The following is a 25,069-nucleotide window of genomic DNA, read 5'->3' as shown; positions in this document are numbered from 1 at the left end:
TTCACTCTGTGTCTGACCCCAGGAGTCTGAGATGGGACAGTGTGGAGGGAGATTCACTCTGTGTCTGACCCCAGGAGTTTGTGATGGGACGGTGTGGAGGGAGATTCACTCTGTGTCTTACCCCGGGAGTGTGTGATGGGACGGTGTGGAGGGAGATTCACTCTGCGTCTGACCCCGGGAGTGTGTGATGGGACGGTGTGGAAGGAGATTCACTCTGTGTCTGACCCCAGGAGTGTGTGATGGGACGGTGTGGAGGGAGATTCACTCTGTGTGTGACCCCGGGAGTGTGTGATGGGACGGTGTGGAGGGAGATTCACTCTGTGTCTGACCCCGGGAGTGTGTGATAGGACGGTGTGGAGGGAGATTCACTCTGTGTCTGACCCCGGGAGTGTGTGTTGGGACGGTGTGGAGGGAGATTCACTCTGTGTCTGACCCCGGGAGTGTGTGATAGGACGGTGTGGAGGGAGATTCACTCTGTGTCTGACCCTGGGAGTGTGTGTTGGGACGGTGTGGAGGGAGATTCACTCTGTGTCTGACCCCGGGAGTGTGTGTTGGGACGGTGTGGAGGGAGATTCACTCTGTGTCTGACCCCGGGAGTGTGTGATGGGACGGTGTGGAGGGAGATTCACTCTGTGTCTGACCCCGGGAGTGTGTGATGGGACGGTGTGGAGGGAGATTCACTCCGTGTCTGACCCCGGGAGTTTGTGATGGGACGGTGTGGAGGGAGATTCACTCTGTGTGTGACCCCGGGAGTGTGTGATGGGACGGTGTGGAGGGAGATTCACTCTGTGACTGACCCGGGGAGTGTGTAATGGGACGGTGTGGAGGGAGATTCACTCTGTGTCTGACCCCGGGAGTGTGTGATGGAACGGTGTGGAGGGAGATTCACTCTGTGTCTGACCCCGGGAGTGTGTGATGGGACGGTGTGGAGGGAGATTCACTCTGTGTCTGACCCCGGGAGTGTGTGATGGGACGGTGTGGAGGGAGATTCACTCTGTGTCTGACCCCGAGAGTGTGTGATGGGACGGTGTGGAGGGAGATTCACTCTGTGTCTGACCCCGGGAGTTTGTGATGGGATGGTGTGGAGGGAGATTCACTCTGTGTATGACCCCGGGAGTGCGTGATGGAACGGTGTGGAGGGAGATTCACTCTGTGTGTCTGACCCCTGGAATGTGTGATGGGACGGTGTGCAGGCAGATTCACTCAGTGTCTGACCCCGGGAGTGTGTGATGGGACGGTGTGGAGGGAGATTCACTCTGTGTCTGACCCCAGGAGTGTGTGATGGGACGGTGTGGAGGGAGATTCACTCCGTGTCTGACCCCGGGAGTTTGTGATGGGAAGGTGTGGAGGGAGATTCACTCTGTGTCTGACCCCAGGAGTGTGTGATGGAATGGTGTGGAGGGAGATTCACTCTGTGTCTGACCCCGGGAGTGTGTGATGGGACGGTGTGGAGGGAGATTCACTCCGTGTCTGACCCCGGGAGTTTGTGATGGGACGGTGTGGAGGGAGATTCACTCTGTGTCTGACCCCGGGAGTGTGTGATGGGACGGTGTGGAGGGAGATTTCACTCTGTGTCTGACCCTGGGAGTTTGTGATGGGATGGTGTGGAGGGAGATTCACTCTGTGTCTGACCCCGGGAGTGTGTGATGGGACGGTGTGGAGGGAGATTCACTCTGTGTCTGACCCCGGGAGTGTGTGATGGGACGGTGTGGAGGGAGATTCACTCTGTGTCTGACCCCGGGAGTGTGTGATGGGACGGTGTGGAGGGAGATTCACTCTGTGTGTCTGACTCCTGGAATGTGTGATGGGACGGTGTGCAGGCAGATTCACTCAGTGTCTGACCCCGGGAGTGTGTGATGGGACGGTGTGGAGGGAGATTCACTCTGTGTCTGACCCCAGGAGTGTGTGATGGGACGGTGTGGAGGGAGATTCACTCCGTGTCTGACCCCGGGAGTTTGTGATGGGAAGGTGTGGAGGGAGATTCACTCTGTGTCTGACCCCGGGAGTGTGTGATGGAATGGTGTGGAGGGAGATTCACTCTGTGTCTGACCCCGGGAGTGTGTGATGGGACGGTGTGGAGGGAGATTCACTCCGTGTCTGACCCCGGGATTTTGTGATGGGACGGTGTGGAGGGAGATTCACTCTGTGTGTGACCCCGGGAGTGTGTGATGGGACGGTGTGGAGGGAGATTCACTCTGTGTATGACCCCGGGAGTGTGTGATGGAACGGTCTGGAGGGAGATTCACTTTGTGTGTCTGACCCCGGGAGTGTGTGTTGGGACGGTGTGGAAGGAGATTCACTCTGTGTCTGACCCCGGGAGTGTGTGATGGGACGGTGTGGAGAGAGATTCACTCTGTGTCTGACCCCAGGAGTTTCTGATGGGACGGTGTGGAGGGTGATTCACTCTGTGTGTGACCCCGGGAGTGTGTGATGGGACGGTGTGGAGGGAGATTCACTCTGTGTCTGACCCCGGGAGTGTGTGATAGGACGGTGTGGAGGGAGATTCACTCTGTGTCTGACCCTGGGAGTGTGTGTTGGGACGGTGTGGAGGGAGATTCACTCTGTGTCTGACCCCGGGAGTGTGTGATGGGACGGTGTGGAGGGAGATTCACTCTGTGTCTGACCCCGGGAGTGTGTGATGGGACGGTGTGGAGGGAGATTCACTCCGTGTCTGACCCCGGGAGTTTGTGACGGGACGGTGTGGAGGGAGATTCACTCTGTGTGTGACCCCAGGAGTGTGTGATGGGACGGTGTGGAGGGAGATTCACTCTGTGTCTGACCCCGGGAGTTTGTGATGGGATGGTGTGGAGGGAGATTCAGTCTGTGTGTCTGACCCCGGGAGTGTGTGATGGGACGGTGTGGAGGGAGATTCACTCTGTGTCTGACCCCGGGAGTGTGTGATGGAACGGTGTGGAGGGAGATTCACTCTGTGTGTCTGACCCCAGGAGTGTGTGATGGGACGGTGTGGTGGGAGATTCACTCTGTGTCTGACCCCGGGAGTCTGAGATGGGACAGTGTGGAGGGAGATTCACTCTGTGTCTGACCCCAGGAGTTTGTGATGGGACGGTGTGGAGGGAGATTCACTCTGTGTCTTACCCCGGGAGTGTGTGATGGGACGGTGTGGAGGGAGATTCACTCTGCGTCTGACACCGGGAGTGTGTGATGGGACGGTGTGGAGGGAGATTCACTCTGTGTCTGACCCCGGGAGTGTGTGATGGGACGGTGTGGAGGGAGATTCACTCTGCGTCTGACCCCGGGAGTGTGTGCTGGGACGGTGTAGAGGGAGATTCACTCTGTGTCTGACCCCGGGAGTTTGTGATGGGATGGTGTGGAGGGAGATTCACTCTGTGTATGACCCCGGGAGTGTGTGATGGAACGGTGTGGAGGGAGATTCACTTTGTGTGTCTGACCCCGGAAGTGTGTGTTGGTACGGTGTGGAAGGAGATTCACTCTGTGTCTGACCCCAGGAGTGTGTGATGGGACGGTGTGGAGGGAGATTCACTCTGTGTGTGACCCCGGGAGTGTGTGATGGGACGGTGTGGAGGGAGATTCACTCTGTATCTGACCCCGGGAGTGTGTGATAGGACGGTGTGGAGGGAGATTCACTCTGTGTCTGACCCCGGGAGTGTGTGTTGGGACGGTGTGGAGGGAGATTCACTCTGTGTCTGACCCCGGGAGTGTGTGATGGGACGGTGTGGAGGGAGATTCACTCTGTGTCTGACCCCGGGAGTGTGTGATAGGACGGTGTGGAGGGAGATTCGCTCTGTGTCTGACCCCGGGAGTGTGTGATAGGACGGTGTGGAGGGAGATTCACTCTGTGTCTGACCCCGGGAGTGTGTGTTGGGACGGTGTGGAGGGAGATTCACTCTGTGTCTGACCCCGGGAGTGTGTGATGGGACGGTGTGGAGGGAGATTCACTCTGTGTCTGACCCCGGGAGTGTGTGATGGGACAGTGTGGAGGGAGATTCACTCCGTGTCTGACCCCTGGAGTTTGTGATGGGACGGTGTGGAGGGAGATTCACTCTGTGTGTGACCCCGGGAGTGTGTGATGGGACGGTGTGGAGGGAGATTCACTCTGTGACTGACCCGGGGAGTGTGTGATGGGACGGTGTGGAGGGAGATTCACTCTGTGTCTGACCCCGGGAGTGTGTGATGGAACGGTGTGGAGGGAGATTCACTCTGTGTGTCTGACCCCGGGAGTGTGTGATGGGACGGTGTGGTGGGAGATTCACTCTGTGTCTGACCCCGGGAGTTTGTGATGGGAAGGTGTGGAGGGAGATTCACTCTGTGTGTCTGACCCAGGGAGTGTGTGATGGAATGGTGTGGAGGGATATTCACTCTGTGTCTGACACCGGGAGTTTGTGATGGGATGGTGTGGAGGGAGATTCACTCTGTGTCTGACCCCGGGAGTGTGTGATGGGACGGTGTGGAAGGAGATTCACTCTGTGTGTCTGACCCCGGGAGTATGTGATGGGACGGTGTGGAGGGAGATTCACTCTGTGTCGGACCCCGGGAGTGTGTGATGGGACGGTGTGGACAGAGATTCACTCTGTGTCTGACCCCGGGAATGTGAGATGGGACGGTGTGGAGGGAGATTCACTCTGTGTCTGACCCCGGGAGTGTGTGATGGGACGGTGTGGAGGGAGATTCACTCCGTGTCTGACCCCGGGAGTTTGTGATGGGACGGTGTGGAGGGAGATTCACTCTGTGTCTGACCCCGGGAGTGTGTGATGGGACGGTGTGGATGGAGATTCACTCTGTGTCTGACCCCGGGAGTGTGTGATGGGACGGTGTGGAGGGAGATTCACTCTGTGTCTGACCCCGGGAGTGTGTGATGGGACGGTGTGGAGGGAGATTCACTCTGTGTCTGACCCCGGGAGTGTGTGATGGGACGGTGTGGAGGGAGATTCACTCTGTGTCTGACCCCGGGAGTGTGTGATGGGACGGTGTGGAGGGAGATTCACTCTGTGTCTGACCCCGGGAGTGTGTGATGGGACGGTGTGGATGTAGATTCACTCTGTGTCTGACCCCGGGAGTGTGTTTTGGGACAGTGTGGAGGGAGATTCACTCTGTGTCTGACCCCGGGAGTGTGTGATGGGACGGTGTGGAGGGAGATTCACTCTGTGTCTGACCCCGGGAGTTTGTGATGGGATGGTGTGGAGGGAGATTCACCCTGTGTGTCTGACCCCGGGAGTGTGTGATGGGATGGTGTGGAGGGAGATTCACTCTGTGTCTGACCCCGGGAGTGTGTGATGGGACGGTGTGGACGGAGATTCACTCTGTGTCTGACCCCGGGAATGTGAGATGGGACGGTGTGGAGGGAGATTCACTCTGTGTCTGACCCCTGGAGTGTGTGATGGAACGGTGTGGAGGGAGATTCACTCTGTGTGTCTGACCCCGGGAGTGTGTGATGGGACGGTGTGGAGGGAGATTCACTCTGTGTCTGACACCGTGAGTGTGTGATGGGACGGTGTAGAGGGAGATTCACTCTGTGTATCTGACCCCGGGAGTGTGTGATGGGACGGTGTGGAGCGAGATTCACTCTGTGTCTGACACCGTGAGTGTGTGATGGGACGGTGTAGAGGGAGATTCACTCTGTGTCTGACCCCGGGAGTGTGTGATGGGACGGTGTGGAGGGAGATTCACTCTGCGTCTGACCCCGGGAGTGTGTGATGGGACGGTGTGGAGGGAGATTCACTCTGCGTCTGACCCCGGGAGTGTGTGATGGGACGGTGTGGAGGGAGATTCACTCTGTGTGTCTTACCCCGGGAGTATGTGATGGGACGGTGTGGAGGGAGATTCACTCTGTGTCGGACCCCGGGAGTGTGTGATGGGACGGTGTGGACAGAGATTCACTCTGTGTCTGACCCCGGGAATGTGAGATGGGACGGTGTGGAGGGAGATTCACTCTGTGTCTGACCCCGGGAGTGTGTGATGGGACGGTGTGGAGGGAGATTCACTCCGTGTCTGACCCCGGGAGTTTGTGATGGGACGGTGTGGAGGGAGATTCACTCTGTGTCTGACCCCGGGAGTGTGTGATGGGACGGTGTGGATGGAGATTCACTCTGTGTTTGACCCCGGGAGTGTGTGATGGGACGGTGTGGAGGGAGATTCACTCTGTGTCTGACCCCGGGAGTGTGTGATGGGACGGTGTGGAGGGAGATTCACTCTGTGTCTGACCCCGGGAGTGTGTGATGGGACGGTGTGGAGGGAGATTCACTCTGTGTCTGACCCCGGGAGTGTGTGATGGGACGGTGTGGAGGGAGATTCACTCTGTGTCTGACCCCGGGAGTGTGTGATGGGACGGTGTGGATGTAGATTCACTCTGTGTCTGACCCCGGGAGTGTGTTTTGGGACAGTGTGGAGGGAGATTCACTCTGTGTCTGACCCCGGGAGTGTGTGATGGGACGGTGTGGAGGGAGATTCACTCTGTGTCTGACCCCGGGAGTTTGTGATGGGATGGTGTGGAGGGAGATTCACCCTGTGTGTCTGACCCCGGGAGTGTGTGATGGGATGGTGTGGAGGGAGATTCACTCTGTGTCTGACCCCGGGAGTGTGTGATGGGACGGTGTGGACGGAGATTCACTCTGTGTCTGACCCCGGGAATGTGAGATGGGACGGTGTGGAGGGAGATTCACTCTGTGTCTGACCCCTGGAGTGTGTGATGGAACGGTGTGGAGGGAGATTCACTCTGTGTGTCTGACCCCGGGAGTGTGTGATGGGACGGTGTGGAGGGAGATTCACTCTGTGTCTGACACCGTGAGTGTGTGATGGGACGGTGTAGAGGGAGATTCACTCTGTGTATCTGACCCCGGGAGTGTGTGATGGGACGGTGTGGAGCGAGATTCACTCTGTGTCTGACACCGTGAGTGTGTGATGGGACGGTGTGGAGGGAGATTCACTCTGTGTCTGACACCGTGAGTGTGTGATGGGACGGTGTAGAGGGAGATTCACTCTGTGTATCTGACCCCGGGAGTGTGTGATGGGACGGTGTGGAGCGAGATTCACTCTGTGTCTGACACCGTGAGTGTGTGATGGGACGGTGTAGAGGGAGATTCACTCTGTGTCTGACCCCGGGAGTGTGTGATGGGACGGTGTGGAGGGAGATTCACTCTGCGTCTGACCCCGGGAGTGTGTGATGGGACGGTGTGGAGGGAGATTCACTCTGTGTCTGACCCCGGGAGTTTGTGATGGGACGGTGTGGAGGGAGATTCACTCTGTGTCTGACCCCGGGAGTGTGTGATGGGACGGTGTGGACGGAGATTCACTCTGTGTCTGACCCCGGGAATGTGAGATGGGACGGTGTGGAGGGAGATTCACTCTGTGTCTGACCCCGGGAGTGTGTGATGGAACGGTGTGGAGGGAGATTCACTCTGTGTCTGACCCCGGGAGTGTGTGATGGGACGGTGTGGAGGGAGATTCACTCTGTGTCTGACCCCGGGAGTGTGTGATGGGACGGTGTGGAGGGAGATTCACTCTGTGTCGGACCCCGGGAGTGTGTGATGGGACGGTGTGGACAGAGATTCACTCTGTGTCTGACCCCGGGAATGTGAGATGGGACGGTGTGGAGGGAGATTCACTCTGTGTCTGACCCCGGGAGTGTGTGATGGGACGGTGTGGAGGGAGATTCACTCCGTGTCTGACCCCGGGAGTTTGTGATGGGACGGTGTGGAGGGAGATTCACTCTGTGTCTGACCCCGGGAGTGTGTGATGGGACGGTGTGGATGGAGATTCACTCTGTGTCTGACCCCGGGAGTGTGTGATGGGACGGTGTGGAGGGAGATTCACTCTGTGTCTGACCCCGGGAGTGTGTGATGGGACGGTGTGGATGTAGATTCACTCTGTGTCTGACCCCGGGAGTGTGTTTTGGGACAGTGTGGAGGGAGATTCACTCTGTGTCTGACCCCGGGAGTGTGTGATGGGACGGTGTGGAGGGAGATTCACTCTGTGTCTGACCCCGGGAGTTTGTGATGGGATGGTGTGGAGGGAGATTCACCCTGTGTCTCTGACCCCGGGAGTGTGTGATGGGATGGTGTGGAGGGAGATTCACTCTGTGTCTGACCCCGGGAGTGTGTGATGGGACGGTGTGGACGGAGATTCACTCTGTGTCTGACCCCGGGAATGTGAGATGGGACGGTGTGGAGGGAGATTCACTGTGTGTCTGACCCCTGGAGTGTGTGATGGGACGGTGTGGAGGGAGATTCACTCTGTGTCTGACCCCGGGAGTGTGTGATGGGACGGTGTGGAGGGAGATTCACTCTGTGTCTGACCCCGGGAGTGTGTGATGGGACGGTGTGGAGGGAGATTCACTCTGTGTCTGACCCCGGGAGTGTGTGATGGGACGGTGTGGATGTAGATTCACTCTGTGTCTGACCCCGGGAGTGTGTTTTGGGACAGTGTGGAGGGAGATTCACTCTGTGTCTGACCCCGGGAGTGTGTGATGGGACGGTGTGGAGGGAGATTCACTCTGTGTCTGACCCCGGGAGTTTGTGATGGGATGGTGTGGAGGGAGATTCACCCTGTGTGTCTGACCCCGGGAGTGTGTGATGGGATGGTGTGGAGGGAGATTCACTCTGTGTCTGACCCCGGGAGTGTGTGATGGGACGGTGTGGACGGAGATTCACTCTGTGTCTGACCCCGGGAATGTGAGATGGGACGGTGTGGAGGGAGATTCACTCTGTGTCTGACCCCTGGAGTGTGTGATGGAACGGTGTGGAGGGAGATTCACTCTGTGTGTCTGACCCCGGGAGTGTGTGATGGGACGGTGTGGAGGGAGATTCACTCTGTGTCTGACACCGTGAGTGTGTGATGGGACGGTGTAGAGGGAGATTCACTCTGTGTATCTGACCCCGGGAGTGTGTGATGGGACGGTGTGGAGGGAGATTCACTATGTGTGTCTGACCCCGGGAGTGTGTGATGGGACGGTGTGGATGTAGATTCACTCTGTGTCTGACCCCGGGAGTGTGTTTTGGGACAGTGTGGAGGGAGATTCACTCTGTGTCTGACCCCGGGAGTGTGTGATGGGACGGTGTGGAGGGAGATTCACTCTGTGTGTGACCCCGGGAGTGTGTGATGGGACGGTGTGGAGGGAGATTCACTCTGTGTCTGACTCCGGGAGTGTGTGATAGGACGGTGTGGAGGGAGATTCACTCTGTGTCTGACCCCGGGAGTGTGTGATGGGACGGTGTGGAGGGAGATTCACTCTGTGAGTCTGACCCCGGGAGTGTGTGATGGGACGGTGTGGAGGGAGATTCACTCTGTGTCTGACCCCGGGAGTGTGTGATGGGACGGTGTGGACGGAGATTCACTCTGTGTCTGACCCCGGGAATGTGAGATGGGACGGTGTGGAGGGTGATTCACTCTGTGTCTGACCCCGGGAGTGTGTGATGGAACGGTGTGGAGGGAGATTCACTCTGTGTCTGACCCCGGGAGTGTGTGATGGGACGGTGTGGAGGGAGATTCACTCTGTGTCTGACCCCGGGAGTGTGTGATGGGACGGTGTGGAGGGAGATTCACTCTGTGTCGGACCCCGGGAGTGTGTGATGGGACGGTGTGGACGGAGATTCACTCTGTGTCTGACCCCGGGAATGTGAGTTGGGACGGTGTGGAGGGAGATTCACTCTGTGTCTGACCCCGGGAGTGTGTGATGGGACGGTGTGGAGGGAGATTCACTCCGTGTCTGACCCCGGGAGTTTGTGATGGGACGGTGTGGAGGGAGATTCACTCTGTGTCTGACCCCGGGAGTGTGTGATGGGACGGTGTGGAGGGAGATTCACTCTGTGTCTGACCCCGGGAGTGTGTGATGGGACGGTGTGGATGGAGATTCACTCTGTGTCTGACCCCGGGAGTGTGTGATGGGACGGTGTGGAGGGAGATTCACTCTGTGTCTGACCCCAGGAGTTTCTGATGGGACGGTGTGGAGGGAGATTCACTCTGTGTGTGACGCCGGGAGTGTGTGATGGGACGGTGTGGATGTAGATTCACTCTGTGTCTGACCCCGGGAGTGTGTTTTGCGACAGTGTGGAGGGAGATTCACTCTGTGTCTGACCCCGGGAGTGTGTGATGGGACGGTGTGGAGGGAGATTCACTCTGTGTCTGACCCCGGGAGTTTGTGATGGGATGGTGTGGAGGGAGATTCACCCTGTGTCTCTGACCCCGGGAGTGTGTGATGAGATGGTGTGGAGGGAGATTCACTCTGTGTCTGACCCCGGGAGTGTGTGATGGGACGGTGTGGACGGAGATTCACTCTGTGTCTGACCCCGGGAATGTGAGATGGGACGGTGTGGAGGGAGATTCACTCTGTGTCTGACCCCTGGAGTGTGTGATGGAACGGTGTGGAGGGAGATTCACTCTGTGTGTCTGACCCCGGGAGTGTGTGATGGGACGGTGTGGAGGGAGATTCAGTCTGTGTCTGACACCATGAGTGTGTGATGGGACGGTGTAGAGGGAGATTCACTCTGTGTATCTGACCCCGGGAGTGTGTGATGGGACGGTGTGGAGGGAGATTCACTCTGTGTCTGACACCGTGAGTGTGTGATGGGACGGTGTGGAGGGAGATTCACTCTGTGTCTGACCCCGGGAGTTTGTGATGGGATAGTGTGGAGGGAGATTCACTCTGTGTCTGACACCGTGAGTGTGTGATGGGACGGTGTGGTGGGAGATTCACTCTGTGTCTGACCCCGGGAGTTTGTGATGGGACGGTGTGGAGGGAGATTCACTCTGTGTGTCTGACCCCGGGAGTGTGTGATGGGACGGTGTGGAGGGAGATTCACTCTGTGTCTGACCCCGGGAGTGTGTGATGGGACGGTGTGGACGGAGATTCACTCTGTGTCTGACCCCGGGAATGTGAGATGGGACGGTGTGGAGGGAGATTCACTCTGTGTCTGACCCCGGGAGTGTGTGATGGAACGGTGTGGAGGGAGATTCACTCTGTGTCTGACCCCGGGAGTGTGTGATGGGACGGTGTGGAGGGAGATTCACTCTGTGTCTGACCCCGGGAGTGTGTGATGGGACGGTGTGGAGGGAGATTCACTCTGTGTCTGACCCCGGGAGTGTGTGATGGGACGGTGTGGAGGGAGATTCACTCTGTGTATGACCCCGGGAGTGTGTGATGGAACGGTGTGGAGGGAGATTTACTCTGTGTGTCTGACCCCGGGAATGTGTGATGGGACGGTGTGCAGGCAGATTCACTCTGTGTCTGACCCCGGGAGTGTGTGATGGGACGGTGTGGAGGGAGATTCACTCTGTGTCTGACCCCGGGAGTGTGTGATGGGACGGTGTGGATGGAGATTCACTCTGTGTCTGACCCCGGGAGTGTGTGATGGGACGGTGTGGAGGGAGATTCACTCTGTGTCTGACCCCGGGAGTGTGTGATGGGACGGTGTGGAGGGAGATTCACTCTGTGTCTGACCCCGGGAGTGTGTGATGGGACGGTGTGGAGGGAGATTCACTCTGTGTCTGACCCCGGGAGTGTGTGATGGGACGGTGTGGAGGGAGATTCACTCTGTGTCTGACCCCGGGAGTGTGTGATGGGACAGTGTGGAGGGAGATTCACTCTGTGTCTGACCCCGGGAGTGTGTGATGGGACGGTGTGGAGGGAGATTCACTCTGTGTCTGACCCCGGGAGTTTGTGATGGGATGGTGTGGAGGGAGATTCACCCTGTGTGTCTGACCCCGGGAGTGTGTGATGGGATGGTGTGGAGGGAGATTCACTCTGTGTCTGACCCCGGGAGTGTGTGATGGGACGGTGTGGACGGAGATTCACTCTGTGTCTGACCCCGGGAATGTGAGATGGGACGGTGTGGAGGGAGATTCACTCTGTGTCTGACCCCTGGAGTGTGTGATGGAACGGTGTGGAGGGAGATTCACTCTGTGTCTGACCCCGGGAGTGTGTTTTGGGACAGTGTGGAGGGAGATTCACTCTGTGTCTGACCCCGGGAGTGTGTGATGGGACGGTGTGGAGGGAGATTCACTCTGTGTCTGACCCCGAGAGTTTGTGATGGGATGGTGTGGAGGGAGATTCACCCTGTGTGTCTGACCCCGGGAGTGTGTGATGGGATGGTGTGGAGGGAGATTCACTCTGTGTCTGACCCCGGGAGTGTGTGATGGGACGGTGTGGACGGAGATTCACTCTGTGTCTGACCCCGGGAATGTGAGATGGGACGGTGTGGAGGGAGATTCACTCTGTGTCTGACCCCTGGAGTGTGTGATGGAACGGTGTGGAGGGAGATTCACTCTGTGTGTCTGACCCCGGGAGTGTGTGATGGGACGGTGTGGAGGGAGATTCACTCTGTGTCTGACACCGTGAGTGTGTGATGGGACGGTGTAGAGGGAGATTCACTCTGTGTATCTGACCCCGGGAGTGTGTGATGGGACGGTGTGGAGGGAGATTCACTCTGTGTGTCTGACCCCGGGAGTGTGTGATGGAACGGTGTGGAGGGAGATTCACTCTGTGTCTGACCCCGGGAGTGTGTTTTGGGACGGTGTGGAGGGAGATTCACTCTGTGTCTGACCCCGGGAGTGTGTGATGGGACGGTGTGGAGGGAGATTCACTCTGTGTCTGACCCCGGGAGTGTGTGATGGAATGGTGTGGATGTAGATTCACTCTGTGTCTGACCCCGGGAGTGTGTGAGAGGACGGTGTGGAGGGAGATTCACTCTGTGTCTGACCCCGGGACTTTGTGACGGGATGGTGTGGAGGGAGATTCACTCTGTGTCTGACCCCGGAAGTGTGTGATGGGACGGTGTGGAGGGAGATTCACTCTGTGTCTGACCCCGGGAGTGTGTAATGTGACGGTGTGGAGGGAGATTCACTCTGTGTCTGACCCCGGGAGTTTGTGATGGGACGGTGTGGAGGGAGATTCACTCTGTGTCTGACCCCGGGAGTTTGTGATGGGATGGTGTGGAGGGAGATTCACTCTGTGTCTGACCCCTGGAGTGTGTGATGGGACGGTGTGGAAGGAGATTCACTCTGTGTGTCTGACCCCGGGAGTGTGTGATGGGACGGTGTGGAGGGAGATTCACTCTGTGTCTGACCCCAGGAGTTTCTGATGGGACGGTGTGGAGGGAGATTCACTCTGTGTGTGACGCCGGGAGTGTGTGATGGGACGGTGTGGAGGGAGATTCACTCTGTGTCTGACCCCAGGAGTGTGTGATGGGACGGTGTCGAGGGAGATTCACTCTGTGTCTGACCCCGGGAGTGTGTGATAGGACGGTGTGGAGGGAGATTCACTCTGTGTGTCTGACCCCGGGAGTGTGTGATGGGATGGTGTGGAGGGAGATTCACTCTGTGTCTGACCCCGGGAGTGTGTGATGGGACGGTGTGGAGGGAGATTCACTCCGTGTCTGACCCCGGGAGTTTGTGATGGGACGGTGTGGAGGGAGATTCACTCTGTGTCTGACCCCGGGAGTGTGTGATGAGACGGTGTGGAGGGAGATTCACTCTGTGTCTGACCCCGGGAATGTGTGATGGGACGGTGTGGAGGTAGATTCACTCTGTGTCTGACCCCGGGAGTGTGTTTTGGGACAGTGTGGAGGGAGATTCACTCTGTGTCTGACCCCGGGAGTGTGTGATGGGACGGTGTGGAGGGAGATTCACTCTGTGTCTGACCCCGGGAGTTTGTGATGGGATGGTGTGGAGGGAGATTCACCCTGTGTGTCTGACCCCGGGAGTGTGTGATGGGATGGTGTGGAGGGAGATTCACTCTGTGTCTGACCCCGGGAGTGTGTGATGGGACGGTGTGGACGGAGATTCACTCTGTGTCTGACCCCGGGAATGTGAGATGGGACGGTGTGGAGGGAGATTCACTCTGTGTCTGACCCCTGGAGTGTGTGATGGAACGGTGTGGAGGGAGATTCACTCTGTGTGTCTGACCCCGGGAGTGTGTGATGGGACGGTGTGGAGGGAGATTCACTCTGTGTCTGACCCCGGGAGTTTGTGATGGGATGGTGTGGAGGGAGATTCACCCTGTGTCTCTGACCCCGGGAGTGTGTGATGAGATGGTGTGGAGGGAGATTCACTCTGTGTCTGACCCCGGGAGTGTGTGATGGGACGGTGTGGACGGAGATTCACTCTGTGTCTGACCCCGGGAATGTGAGATGGGACGGTGTGGAGGGAGATTCACTCTGTGTCTGACCCCTGGAGTGTGTGATGGAACGGTGTGGAGGGAGATTCACTCTGTGTGTCTGACCCCGGGAGTGTGTGATGGGACGGTGTGGAGGGAGATTCAGTCTGTGTCTGACACCATGAGTGTGTGATGGGACGGTGTAGAGGGAGATTCACTCTGTGTATCTGACCCCGGGAGTGTGTGATGGGACGGTGTGGAGGGAGATTCACTCTGTGTCTGACACCGTGAGTGTGTGATGGGACGGTGTGGAGGGAGATTCACTCTGTGTCTGACCCCGGGAGTTTGTGATGGGATAGTGTGGAGGGAGATTCACTCTGTGTCTGACACCGTGAGTGTGTGATGGGACGGTGTGGTGGGAGATTCACTCTGTGTCTGACCCCGGGAGTTTGTGATGGGACGGTGTGGAGGGAGATTCACTCTGTGTGTCTGACCCCGGGAGTGTGTGATGGGACGGTGTGGAGGGAGATTCACTCTGTGTCTGACCCCGGGAGTGTGTGATGGGACGGTGTGGAGGGAGATTCACTCTGTGTATGACCCCGGGAGTGTGTGATGGAACGGTGTGGAGGGAGATTTACTCTGTGTGTCTGACCCCGGGAATGTGTGATGGGACGGTGTGCAGGCAGATTCACTCTGTGTCTGACCCCGGGAGTGTGTGATGGGACGGTGTGGAGGGAGATTCACTCTGTGTCTGACCCCGGGAGTGTGTGATGGGACGGTGTGGATGGAGATTCACTCTGTGTCTGACCCCGGGAGTGTGTGATGGGACGGTGTGGAGGGAGATTCACTCTGTGTCTGACCCCGGGAGTGTGTGATGGGACGGTGTGGAGGGAGATTCACTCTGTGTCTGACCCCGGGAGTGTGTGATGGGACGGTGTGGAGGGAGATTCACTCTGTGTCTGACCCCGGGAGTGTGTGATGGGACGGTGTGGAGGGAGATTCACTCTGTGTCTGACCCCGGGAGTGTGTGATGGGACAGTGTGGAGGGAGATTCACTCTGTGTCTGACCCCGGGAGTGTGTGAATGGACGGTGTGGAGGGAGATTCACTCTGTGTCTGACCCCGGGAGTTTGTGATGGGATGGTGTGGAGGGAGATTCACCCTGTGTGTCTGACCCCGGGAGTGTGTGATGGGATGGTGTGGAGGGAGATTCACTCTGTGTCTGACCCCGGGAGTGTGTGATGGGACGGTGTGGACGGAGATTCACTCTGTGTCTGACCCCGGGAATGTGAGATGGGACGGTGTGGAGGGAGATTCACTCTGTGTCTGACCCCTGGAGTGTGTGATGGAACGGTGTGGAGGGAGATTCACTCTGTGTCTGACCCCGGGAGTGTGTTTTGGGACAGTGTGGAGGGAGATTCACTCTGTGTCTGACCCCGGGAGTGTGTGATGGGACGGTGTGGAGGGAGATTCACTCTGTGTCTGACCCCGAGAGTTTGTGATGGGATGGTGTGGAGGGAGATTCACCCTGTGTGTCTGACCCCGGGAGTGTGTGATGGGATGGTGTGGAGGGAGATTCACTCTGTGTCTGACCCCGGGAGTGTGTGATGGGACGGTGTGGACGGAGATTCACTCTGTGTCTGACCCCGGGAATGTGAGATGGGACGGTGTGGAGGGAGATTCACTCTGTGTCTGACCCCTGGAGTGTGTGATGGAACGGTGTGGAGGGAGATTCACTCTGTGTGTCTGACCCCGGGAGTGTGTGATGGGACGGTGTGGAGGGAGATTCACTCTGTGTCTGACACCGTGAGTGTGTGATGGGACGGTGTAGAGGGAGATTCACTCTGTGTATCTGACCCCGGGAGTGTGTGATGGGACGGTGTGGAGGGAGATTCACTCTGTGTGTCTGACCCCGGGAGTGTGTGATGGAACGGTGTGGAGGGAGATTCACTCTGTGTCTGACCCCGGGAGTGTGTTTTGGGACGGTGTGGAGGGAGATTCACTCTGTGTCTGACCCCGGGAGTGTGTGATGGGACGGTGTGGAGGGAGATTCACTCTGTGTCTGACCCCGGGAGTGTGTGATGGAATGGTGTGGATGTAGATTCACTCTGTGTCTGACCCCGGGAGTGTGTGAGAGGACGGTGTGGAGGGAGATTCACTCTGTGTCTGACCCCGGGACTTTGTGATGGGACGGTGTGGAGGGAGATTCACTCTGTGTCTGACCCCGGGAGTGTGTAATGTGACGGTGTGGAGGGAGATTCACTCTGTGTCTGACCCCGGGAGTTTGTGATGGGACGGTGTGGAGGGAGATTCACTCTGTGTCTGACCCCGGGAGTTTGTGATGGGATGGTGTGGAGGGAGATTCACTCTGTGTCTGACCCCTGGAGTGTGTGATGGGACGGTGTGGAAGGAGATTCACTCTGTGTGTCTGACCCCGGGAGTGTGTGATGGGACGGTGTGGAGGGAGATTCACTCTGTGTCTGACCCCAGGAGTTTCTGATGGGACGGTGTGGAGGGAGATTCACTCTGTGTGTGACGCCGGGAGTGTGTGATGGGACGGTGTGGAGGGAGATTCACTCTGTGTCTGACCCCAGGAGTGTGTGATGGGACGGTGTCGAGGGAGATTCACTCTGTGTCTGACCCCGGGAGTGTGTGATAGGACGGTGTGGAGGGAGATTCACTCTGTGTGTCTGACCCCGGGAGTGTGTGATGGGATGGTGTGGAGGGAGATTCACTCTGTGTCTGACCCCGGGAGTGTGTGATGGGACGGTGTGGAGGGAGATTCACTCCGTGTCTGACCCCGGGAGTTTGTGATGGGACGGTGTGGAGGGAGATTCACTCTGTGTCTGACCCCGGGAGTGTGTGATGAGACGGTGTGGAGGGAGATTCACTCTGTGTCTGACCCCGGGAATGTGTGATGGGACGGTGTGGAGGTAGATTCACTCTGTGTCTGACCCCGGGAGTGTGTTTTGGGACAGTGTGGAGGGAGATTCACTCTGTGTCTGACCCCGGGAGTGTGTGATGGGACGGTGTGGAGGGAGATTCACTCTGTGTCTGACCCCGGGAGTTTGTGATGGGATGGTGTGGAGGGAGATTCACCCTGTGTGTCTGACCCCGGGAGTGTGTGATGGGATGGTGTGGAGGGAGATTCACTCTGTGTCTGACCCCGGGAGTGTGTGATGGGACGGTGTGGACGGAGATTCACTCTGTGTCTGACCCCGGGAATGTGAGATGGGACGGTGTGGAGGGAGATTCACTCTGTGTCTGACCCCTGGAGTGTGTGATGGAACGGTGTGGAGGGAGATTCACTCTGTGTGTCTGACCCCGGGAGTGTGTGATGGGACGGTGTGGAGGGAGATTCACTCTGTGTCTGACCCCGGGAGTGTGTGATGGGACGGTGTGGATGTAGATTCACTCTGTGTCTGACCCCGGGAGTGTGTTTTGGGACGGTGTGGAGGGAGATTCACTCTGTGTCTATCCCCGGGAGTGTGTGATGGGACGGTGTGGAGGGAGATTCACTCTGTGTCTGACCCCGGGAGTTTGTGATGGGATGGTGTGGAGGGAGATTCACCCTGTGTCTCTGACCCCGGGAGTGTGTGATGGGATGGTGTGGAGGGAGATTCACTCTGTGTCTGACCCCGGGAGTGTGTGATGGGACGGTGTGGACGGAGATTCACTCTGTGTCTGACCCCGGGAATGTGAGATGGGACGGTGTGGAGGGAGATTCACTGTGTGTCTGACCCCTGGAGTGTGTGATGGGACGGTGTGGAGGGAGATTCACTCTGTGTCTGACCCCGGGAGTGTGTGATGGGACGGTGTGGAGGGAGATTCACTCTGTGTCTGACCCCGGGAGTGTGTGATGGGACGGTGTGGAGGGAGATTCACTCTGTGTCTGACCCCGGGAGTGTGTGATGGGACGGTGTGGAGGGAGATTCACTCTGTGTCTGACCCCGGGAGTGTGTGATGGGACGGTGTGGATGTAGATTCACTCTGTGTCTGACCCCGGGAGTGTGTTTTGGGACAGTGTGGAGGGAGATTCACTCTGTGTCTGACCCCGGGAGTGTGTGATGGGACGGTGTGGAGGGAGATTCACTCTGTGTCTGACCCCGGGAGTTTGTGATGGGATGGTGTGGAGGGAGATTCACCCTGTGTGTCTGACCCCGGGAGTGTGTGATGGGATGGTGTGGAGGGAGATTCACTCTGTGTCTGACCCCGGGAGTGTGTGATGGGACGGTGTGGACGGAGATTCACTCTGTGTCTGACCCCGGGAATGTGAGATGCGACGGTGTGGAGGGAGATTCACTCTGTGTCTGACCCCTGGAGTGTGTGATGGAACGGTGTGGAGGGAGATTCACTCTGTGTGTCTGACCCCGGGAGTGTGTGATGGGACGGTGTGGAGGGAGATTCACTCTGTGTCTGACACCGTGAGTGTGTGATGGGACGGTGTAGAGGGAGATTCACTCTGTGTATCTGACCCCGGGAGTGTGTGATGGGACGGTGTGGAGGGAGATTCACTCTGTGTCTGACACCGTGAGTGTGTGATGGGACGGTGTAGAGGGAGATTCACTCTGTGTCTGACCCCGGGAGTGTGTGATGGGACGGTGTGGAGGGAGATTCACTCTGCGTCTGACCCCGGGAGTGTGTGATGGGACGGTGTGGAGGGAGATTCACTCTGTGTCTGACCCCGGGAGTTTGTGATGGGATGGTGTGGAGGGAGATTCACTCTGTGTATGACCCCGGGAGTGTGTGATGGAGCGGTGTGGAGGGAGATTCACTTTGTGTGTCTGACCCCGGGAGTGTGTGTTGGGACGGTGTGGAAGGAGATTCACTCTGTGTCTGACCCCAGGAGTGTGTGATGGGACGGTGTGGAGGGAGATTCACTCTGTGTGTGACCCCGGGAGTGTGTGATGGGACGGTGTGGAGGGAGATTCACTCTGTGTCTGACTCCGGGAGTGTGTGATAGGACGGTGTGGAGGGAGATTCACTCTGTGTCTGACCCCGGGAGTGTGTGTTGGGACGGTGTGGAGGGAGATTCACTCTGTGTCTGACCCCGGGAGTGTGTGATGGGACGGTGTGGAGGGAGATTCACTCTGTGAGTCTGACCCCGGGAGTGTGTGATGGGACGGTGTGGAGGGAGATTCACTCTGTGTCTGACCCCGGGAGTGTGAGATGGGACGGTGTGGACGGAGATTCACTCTGTGTCTGACCCCGGGAATGTGAGATGGGACGGTGTGGAGGGAGATTCACTCTGTGTCTGACCCCGGGAGTGTGTGATGGAACGGTGTGGAGGGAGATTCACTCTGTGTCTGACCCCGGGAGTGTGTGATGGGACGGTGTGGAGGGAGATTCACTCTGTGTCTGACCCCGGGAGTGTGTGATGGGACGGTGTGGAGGGAGATTCACTCTGTGTCGGACCCCGGGAGTGTGTGATGGGACGGTGTGGACGGAGATTCACTCTGTGTCTGACCCCGGGAATGTGAGATGGGACGGTGTGGAGGGAGATTCACTCTGTGTCTGACCCCGGGAGTGTGTGATGGGACGGTGTGGAGGGAGATTCACTCCGTGTCTGACCCCGGGAGTTTGTGATGGGACGGTGTGGAGGGAGATTCACTCTGTGTCTGACCCCGGGAGTGTGTGATGGGACGGTGTGGATGGACATTCACTCTGTGTCTGACCCCGGGAGTGTGTGATGGGACGGTGTGGAGGGAGATTCACTCTGTGTCTGACCCCGGGAGTGTGTGATGGGACGGTGTGGAGGGAGATTCACTCTGTGTCTGACCCCGGGAGTGTGTGATGGGACGGTGTGGATGTAGATTCACTCTGTGTCTGACCCCGGGAGTGTGTTTTGGGACAGTGTGGAGGGAGATTCACTCTGTGTCTGACCCCGGGAGTGTGTGATGGGACGGTGTGGAGGGAGATTCACTCTGTGTCTGACCCCGGGAGTTTGTGATGGGATGGTGTGGAGGGAGATTCACCCTGTGTCTCTGACCCCGGGAGTGTGTGATGGGATGGTGTGGAGGGAGATTCACTCTGTGTCTGACCCCGGGAGTGTGTGATGGGACGGTGTGGACGGAGATTCACTCTGTGTCTGACCCCGGGAATGTGAGATGGGACTGTGTGGAGGGAGATTCACTCTGTGTCTGACCCCTGGAGTGTGTGATGGAACGGTGTGGAGGGAGATTCACTCTGTGTGTCTGACCCCGGGAGTGTGTGATGGGACGGTGTGGAGGGAGATTCAGTCTGTGTCTGACACCGTGAGTGTGTGATGGGACGGTGTAGAGGGAGATTCACTCTGTGTATCTGACCCCGGGAGTGTGTGATGGGACGGTGTGGAGGGAGATTCACTCTGTGTCTGACACCGTGAGTGTGTGATGGGACGGTGTGGAGGGAGATTCACTCTGTGTCTGACCCCGGGAGTTTGTGATGGGATGGTGTGGAGGGAGATTCACTCTGTGTCTGACACCGTGAGTGTGTGATGGGACGGTGTGGTGGGAGATTCACTCTGTGTCTGACCCCGGGAGTTTGTGATGGGACGGTGTGGAGGGAGATTCACTCTGTGTGTCTGACCCCGGGAGTGTGTGATGGGACGGTGTGGAGGGAGATTCACTCTGTGTCTGACCCCGGGAGTGTGTGATGGGACGGTGTGGACGGAGATTCACTCTGTGTCTGACCCCGGGAATGTGAGATGGGACGGTGTGGAGGGAGATTCACTCTGTGTCTGACCCCGGGAGTGTGTGATGGAACGGTGTGGAGGGAGATTCACTCTGTGTCTGACCCCGGGAGTGTGTGATGGGACGGTGTGGAGGGAGATTCACTCTGTGTCTGACCCCGGGAGTGTGTGATGGGACGGTGTGGAGGGAGATTCACTCTGTGTCTGACCCCGGGAGTGTGTGATGGGACGGTGTGGAGGGAGATTCACTCTGTGTATGACCCCGGGAGTGTGTGATGGAACGGTGTGGAGGGAGATTTACTCTGTGTGTCTGACCCCGGGAATGTGTGATGGGACGGTGTGCAGGCAGATTCACTCTGTGTCTGACCCCGGGAGTGTGTGATGGGACGGTGTGGAGGGAGATTCACTCTGTGTCTGACCCCGGGATTGTGTGATGGGACGGTGTGGATGGAGATTCACTCTGTGTCTGACCCCGGGAGTGTGTGATGGGACGGTGTGGAGGGAGATTCACTCTGTGTCTGACCCCGGGAGTGTGTGATGGGACGTTGTGGAGGGAGATTCACTCTGTGTCTGACCCCGGGAGTGTGTGATGGGACGGTGTGGAGGGAGATTCACTCTGTGTCTGACCCCGGGAGTGTGTGATGGGACGGTGTGGAGGGAGATTCACTCTGTGTCTGACCCCGGGAGTGTGTGATGGGACGGTGTGGATGTAGATTCACTCTGTGTCTGACCCCGGGAGTGTGTTTTGGGACAGTGTGGAGGGAGATTCACTCTGTGTCTGACCCCGGGAGTTTGTGATGGGATGGTGTGGAGGGAGATTCACCCTGTGTGTCTGACCCCGGGAGTGTGTGATGGGACGGTGTGGAGGGAGATTCACTCTGGGTCTGACCCCGGGAGTGTGTGATGGGACGGTGTGGACGGAGATTCACTCTGTGTCTGACCCCGGGAATGTGAGATGGGACGGTGTGGAGGGAGATTCACTCTGTGTCTGACCCCTGGAGTGTGTGATGGAACGGTGTGGAGGGAGATTCACTCTGTGTGTCTGACCCCGGGAGTGTGTGATGGGACGGTGTGGAGGGAGATTCACTCTGTGTCTGACACCGTGAGTGTGTGATGGGACGGTGTAGAGGGAGATTCACTCTGTGTATCTGACCCCGGGAGTGTGTGATGGGACGGTGTGGAGGGAGATTCACTCTGTGTGTCTGACCCCGGGAGTGTGTGATGGAACGGTGTGGAGGGAGATTCACTCTGTGTCTGACCCCGGGAGTGTGTGATGGAATGGTGTGGATGTAGATTCACTCTGTGTCTGACCCCGGGAGTGTGTGAGAGGACGGTGTGGAGGGAGATTCACTCTGTGTCTGACCCCGGGACTTTGTGACGGGATGGTGTGGAGGGAGATTCACTCTGTGTCTGACCCCGGAAGTGTGTGATGGGACGGTGTGGAGGGAGATTCACTCTGTGTCTGACCCCGGGAGTGTGTAATGTGACGGTGTGGAGGGAGATTCACTCTGTGTCTGACCCCGGGAGTTTGTGATGGGACGGTGTGGAGGGAGATTCACTCTGTGTCTGACCCCGGGAGTTTGTGATGGGATGGTGTGGAGGGAGATTCACTCTGTGTCTGACCCCTGGAGTGTGTGATGGGACGGTGTGGAAGGAGATTCACTCTGTGTGTCTGACCCCGGGAGTGTGTGATGGGACGGTGTGGAGGGAGATTCACTCTGTGTCTGACCCCAGGAGTTTCTGATGGGACGGTGTGGAGGGAGATTCACTCTGTGTGTGACCCCGGGAGTGTGTGATGGGACGGTGTGGAGGGAGATTCACTCTGTGTCTGACCCCGGGAGTGTGTGATGGGACGGTGTCGAGGGAGATTCACTCTGTGTCTGACCCCGGGAGTGTGTGATAGGACGGTGTGGAGGGAGATTCACTCTGTGTGTCTGACCCCGGGAGTGTGTGATGGGACGGTGTGGAGGGAGATTCACTCTGTGTCTGACCCCGGGAGTGTGTGATGGGACGGTGTGGAGGGAGATTCACTCCGTGTCTGACCCCGGGAGTTTGTGATGGGACGGTGTGGAGGGAGATTCACTCTGTGTCTGACCCCGGGAGTGTGTGATGGGACGGTGTGGAGGGAGATTCACTCTGTGTCTGACCCCGGGAATGTGTGATGGGACGGTGTGGAGGGAGATTCACTCTGTTTCTCACCCCGGGAGTGTGTGATGGGACGGTGTGGAGGGAGATTCACTCTGTGTCTGACCCCGGGAATGTGTGATGGGACGGTGTGGAGGGAGATTCACTCTGTGTCTGACCCCGGGAGTGTGAGATGGGACGGTGTGGAGGGAGATTCACTCTGTGTCTGACCCCGGGAATGTGTGATGGGACGGTGTGGAGGGAGATTCACTCTGTGTGTCTGACCCCGGGAGTGTTTGACAGTGTGGAGGGAGCTTCACTTAACGCCTGATCCCGGGACTATGTGATGGGACGATATGGAAGGAGCTTCACTCAGTATCTTATGCTAAGACTTCATGCACAAAAAGGGTAATTTACCGTTACTAGTCCTGATGTCCTTTGTCTTGAAGAGCACAAAAACATTTTATAAATATTATGACTTAATTAAATGAATTGACCCATTTTAATATGAATATCATAAGCAGCCCACGTGACACGTGGTTGTCAAGATTGTTTGCCAATTTCGAGTAACTGGAGGCACAGTTGTTCCAGTGCACATTAGTCACCGCGCCCTCTCCAATACATTTAATCTGTTTAGTGGGAAAAAATAATGTTAATGAGGCTTTTAATAAACAATTTTCCCGTCTTTGAGAGCTGTGGCTTCAACAAGCTGTCATGAAATGACAGAGCCAGTGCCTATTCATTTCTCCCTTTCCCTCTCCCTCCTCCTTTAAAAAGGCCCTTAAAACCTACTGCATTGACCAAGCTGAAGGTCATCTGCATTGGCAGCTCTTTATATGGTGTGGCGCCAACTTTTTTGTTTGACAAATGCTACTGTGAAGTCCCACGGGGACATTGTGTTACATTAAATACTCTACAAGAATGGATATTGCTTCCAGTTAATGGATTACATGTGTTGGAGAGGATGCAGGGACTAATGAGGACAGGAACACTGCATCTCTCTTACACAATGCCTGACAATGACACTTTATATGTTCTGTTATATGTCAGTCATCGAGACATACAACACGGAATCAGGCCTTTCAGCCCATTAAGTCCATGCCAGCCAACTCTACTGATCCTGTACCAATTCCATTTATTCCCCCCACATTCCCACTGCATGACGGGTGACTTACAGTGAACAATTAACTCGCACATCTTTGGGATGTGGGAAGGAACCACAGCACCCTGGGGAAACCCGTATGTTCACGGGAGAGCATGCAAACTTCACACAGATGATTGAACCGGGTGCCTGGAGCTGGGAGGCAGCTGCATCACTGTGCCCCTCCGTCAGAGTAAATGTGACACAGGAGGGACGTTATACAAAGGGGAGTAGAAGAGCCTGAAACCTCATTTACCATCTTATTTCCTTCCGTCTTCTTCGCTGATAATTTCCCTCTGGTACCTTCCTTCACCCGCTCTTCATCCCCGCTTCTCGTAGATATGCCACTGTGGTCAACTTCAAAACTGAATTCTGGTTTCCAACGCCTGTCTTCCACGATGGTTTTGAGCTTTTCAAATCCTTTCTTCTTCGCCAGAGTCCTCTGTAACCTGCCAATCACCAGGAGAAATTCAGACCAAAGAGAAAAGCCTTCACTTCAGTCTGTGCCCTGTTAACAATATCCCACTTCCAGCAGCTCGGCAAGGCAACTTAGTCTGGTGTGAACAGGAGGAAATCTGCAGATGCTGGAAATTCAAGCAACACACACAAAATGCTGGTGGAACGCAGCAGGCCAGGCAGTATCTATAGGGAGTAGCACTGTCAACGTTTCGGGCCAAAACCCTTCATCAGGACTGGCAGTGGATGGGAGATCCCCAGAGCTGATAGGTTGGTGATGGTGTGGGAGACAATGGCCTGGTGCTCCTTAGTGGGGTCATGATGGAGGGGTAAATAAGAGGAGGTATCAGTGAGTTGTCGCTGTGCCTCGGCCAGGTAGAGGTCAGTAAGCCGGACTACAACAGCTCCCCCCTGTATCAGCAGGTTTTATAGTGAGGTTGGGATTGTTGCGGAGGGAGCGGAGAGCAGAGCGTTCGGAAGGACTGGCAGTGGATGGGAGATCCCGAGAGCTGATAAGGTTGGTGATGGTGTGGGAGACAGTGCTCCTTAGGCAGTCCTGACGAAGGGTCTCGGCTCGAAATGTCAACAGTGCTTCTTCCTATAGATGCTGCCTGGCC

At 57.0% G+C, this 25,069-nt stretch overlaps 1 protein-coding gene across 1 annotated transcript in view; it reads right to left on the bottom strand.

Annotated features, from left to right (window-relative positions):
• The window catches only part of LOC132384591 (bromodomain adjacent to zinc finger domain protein 2A-like), a 181,792-nt gene that overhangs the window by 64,055 nt on the left and 92,668 nt on the right, over window positions 1–25,069 (bottom strand). The window contains exon 16 of the mRNA XM_059955810.1: window positions 24,253–24,445. Within this exon, the coding sequence (XP_059811793.1) occupies window positions 24,253–24,445 (193 nt within the window). The remainder of the gene's footprint in view (window positions 1–24,252; window positions 24,446–25,069) is intronic.

This window comes from Hypanus sabinus, chromosome X1, assembly GCF_030144855.1.
Source record: "Hypanus sabinus isolate sHypSab1 chromosome X1, sHypSab1.hap1, whole genome shotgun sequence".
Classification (NCBI taxonomy): Eukaryota; Metazoa; Chordata; class Chondrichthyes; order Myliobatiformes; family Dasyatidae; genus Hypanus; species Hypanus sabinus.
Note: the sequence above shows the minus strand (reverse complement) of the source record. Positions and strands in the feature narration are given on the sequence as shown.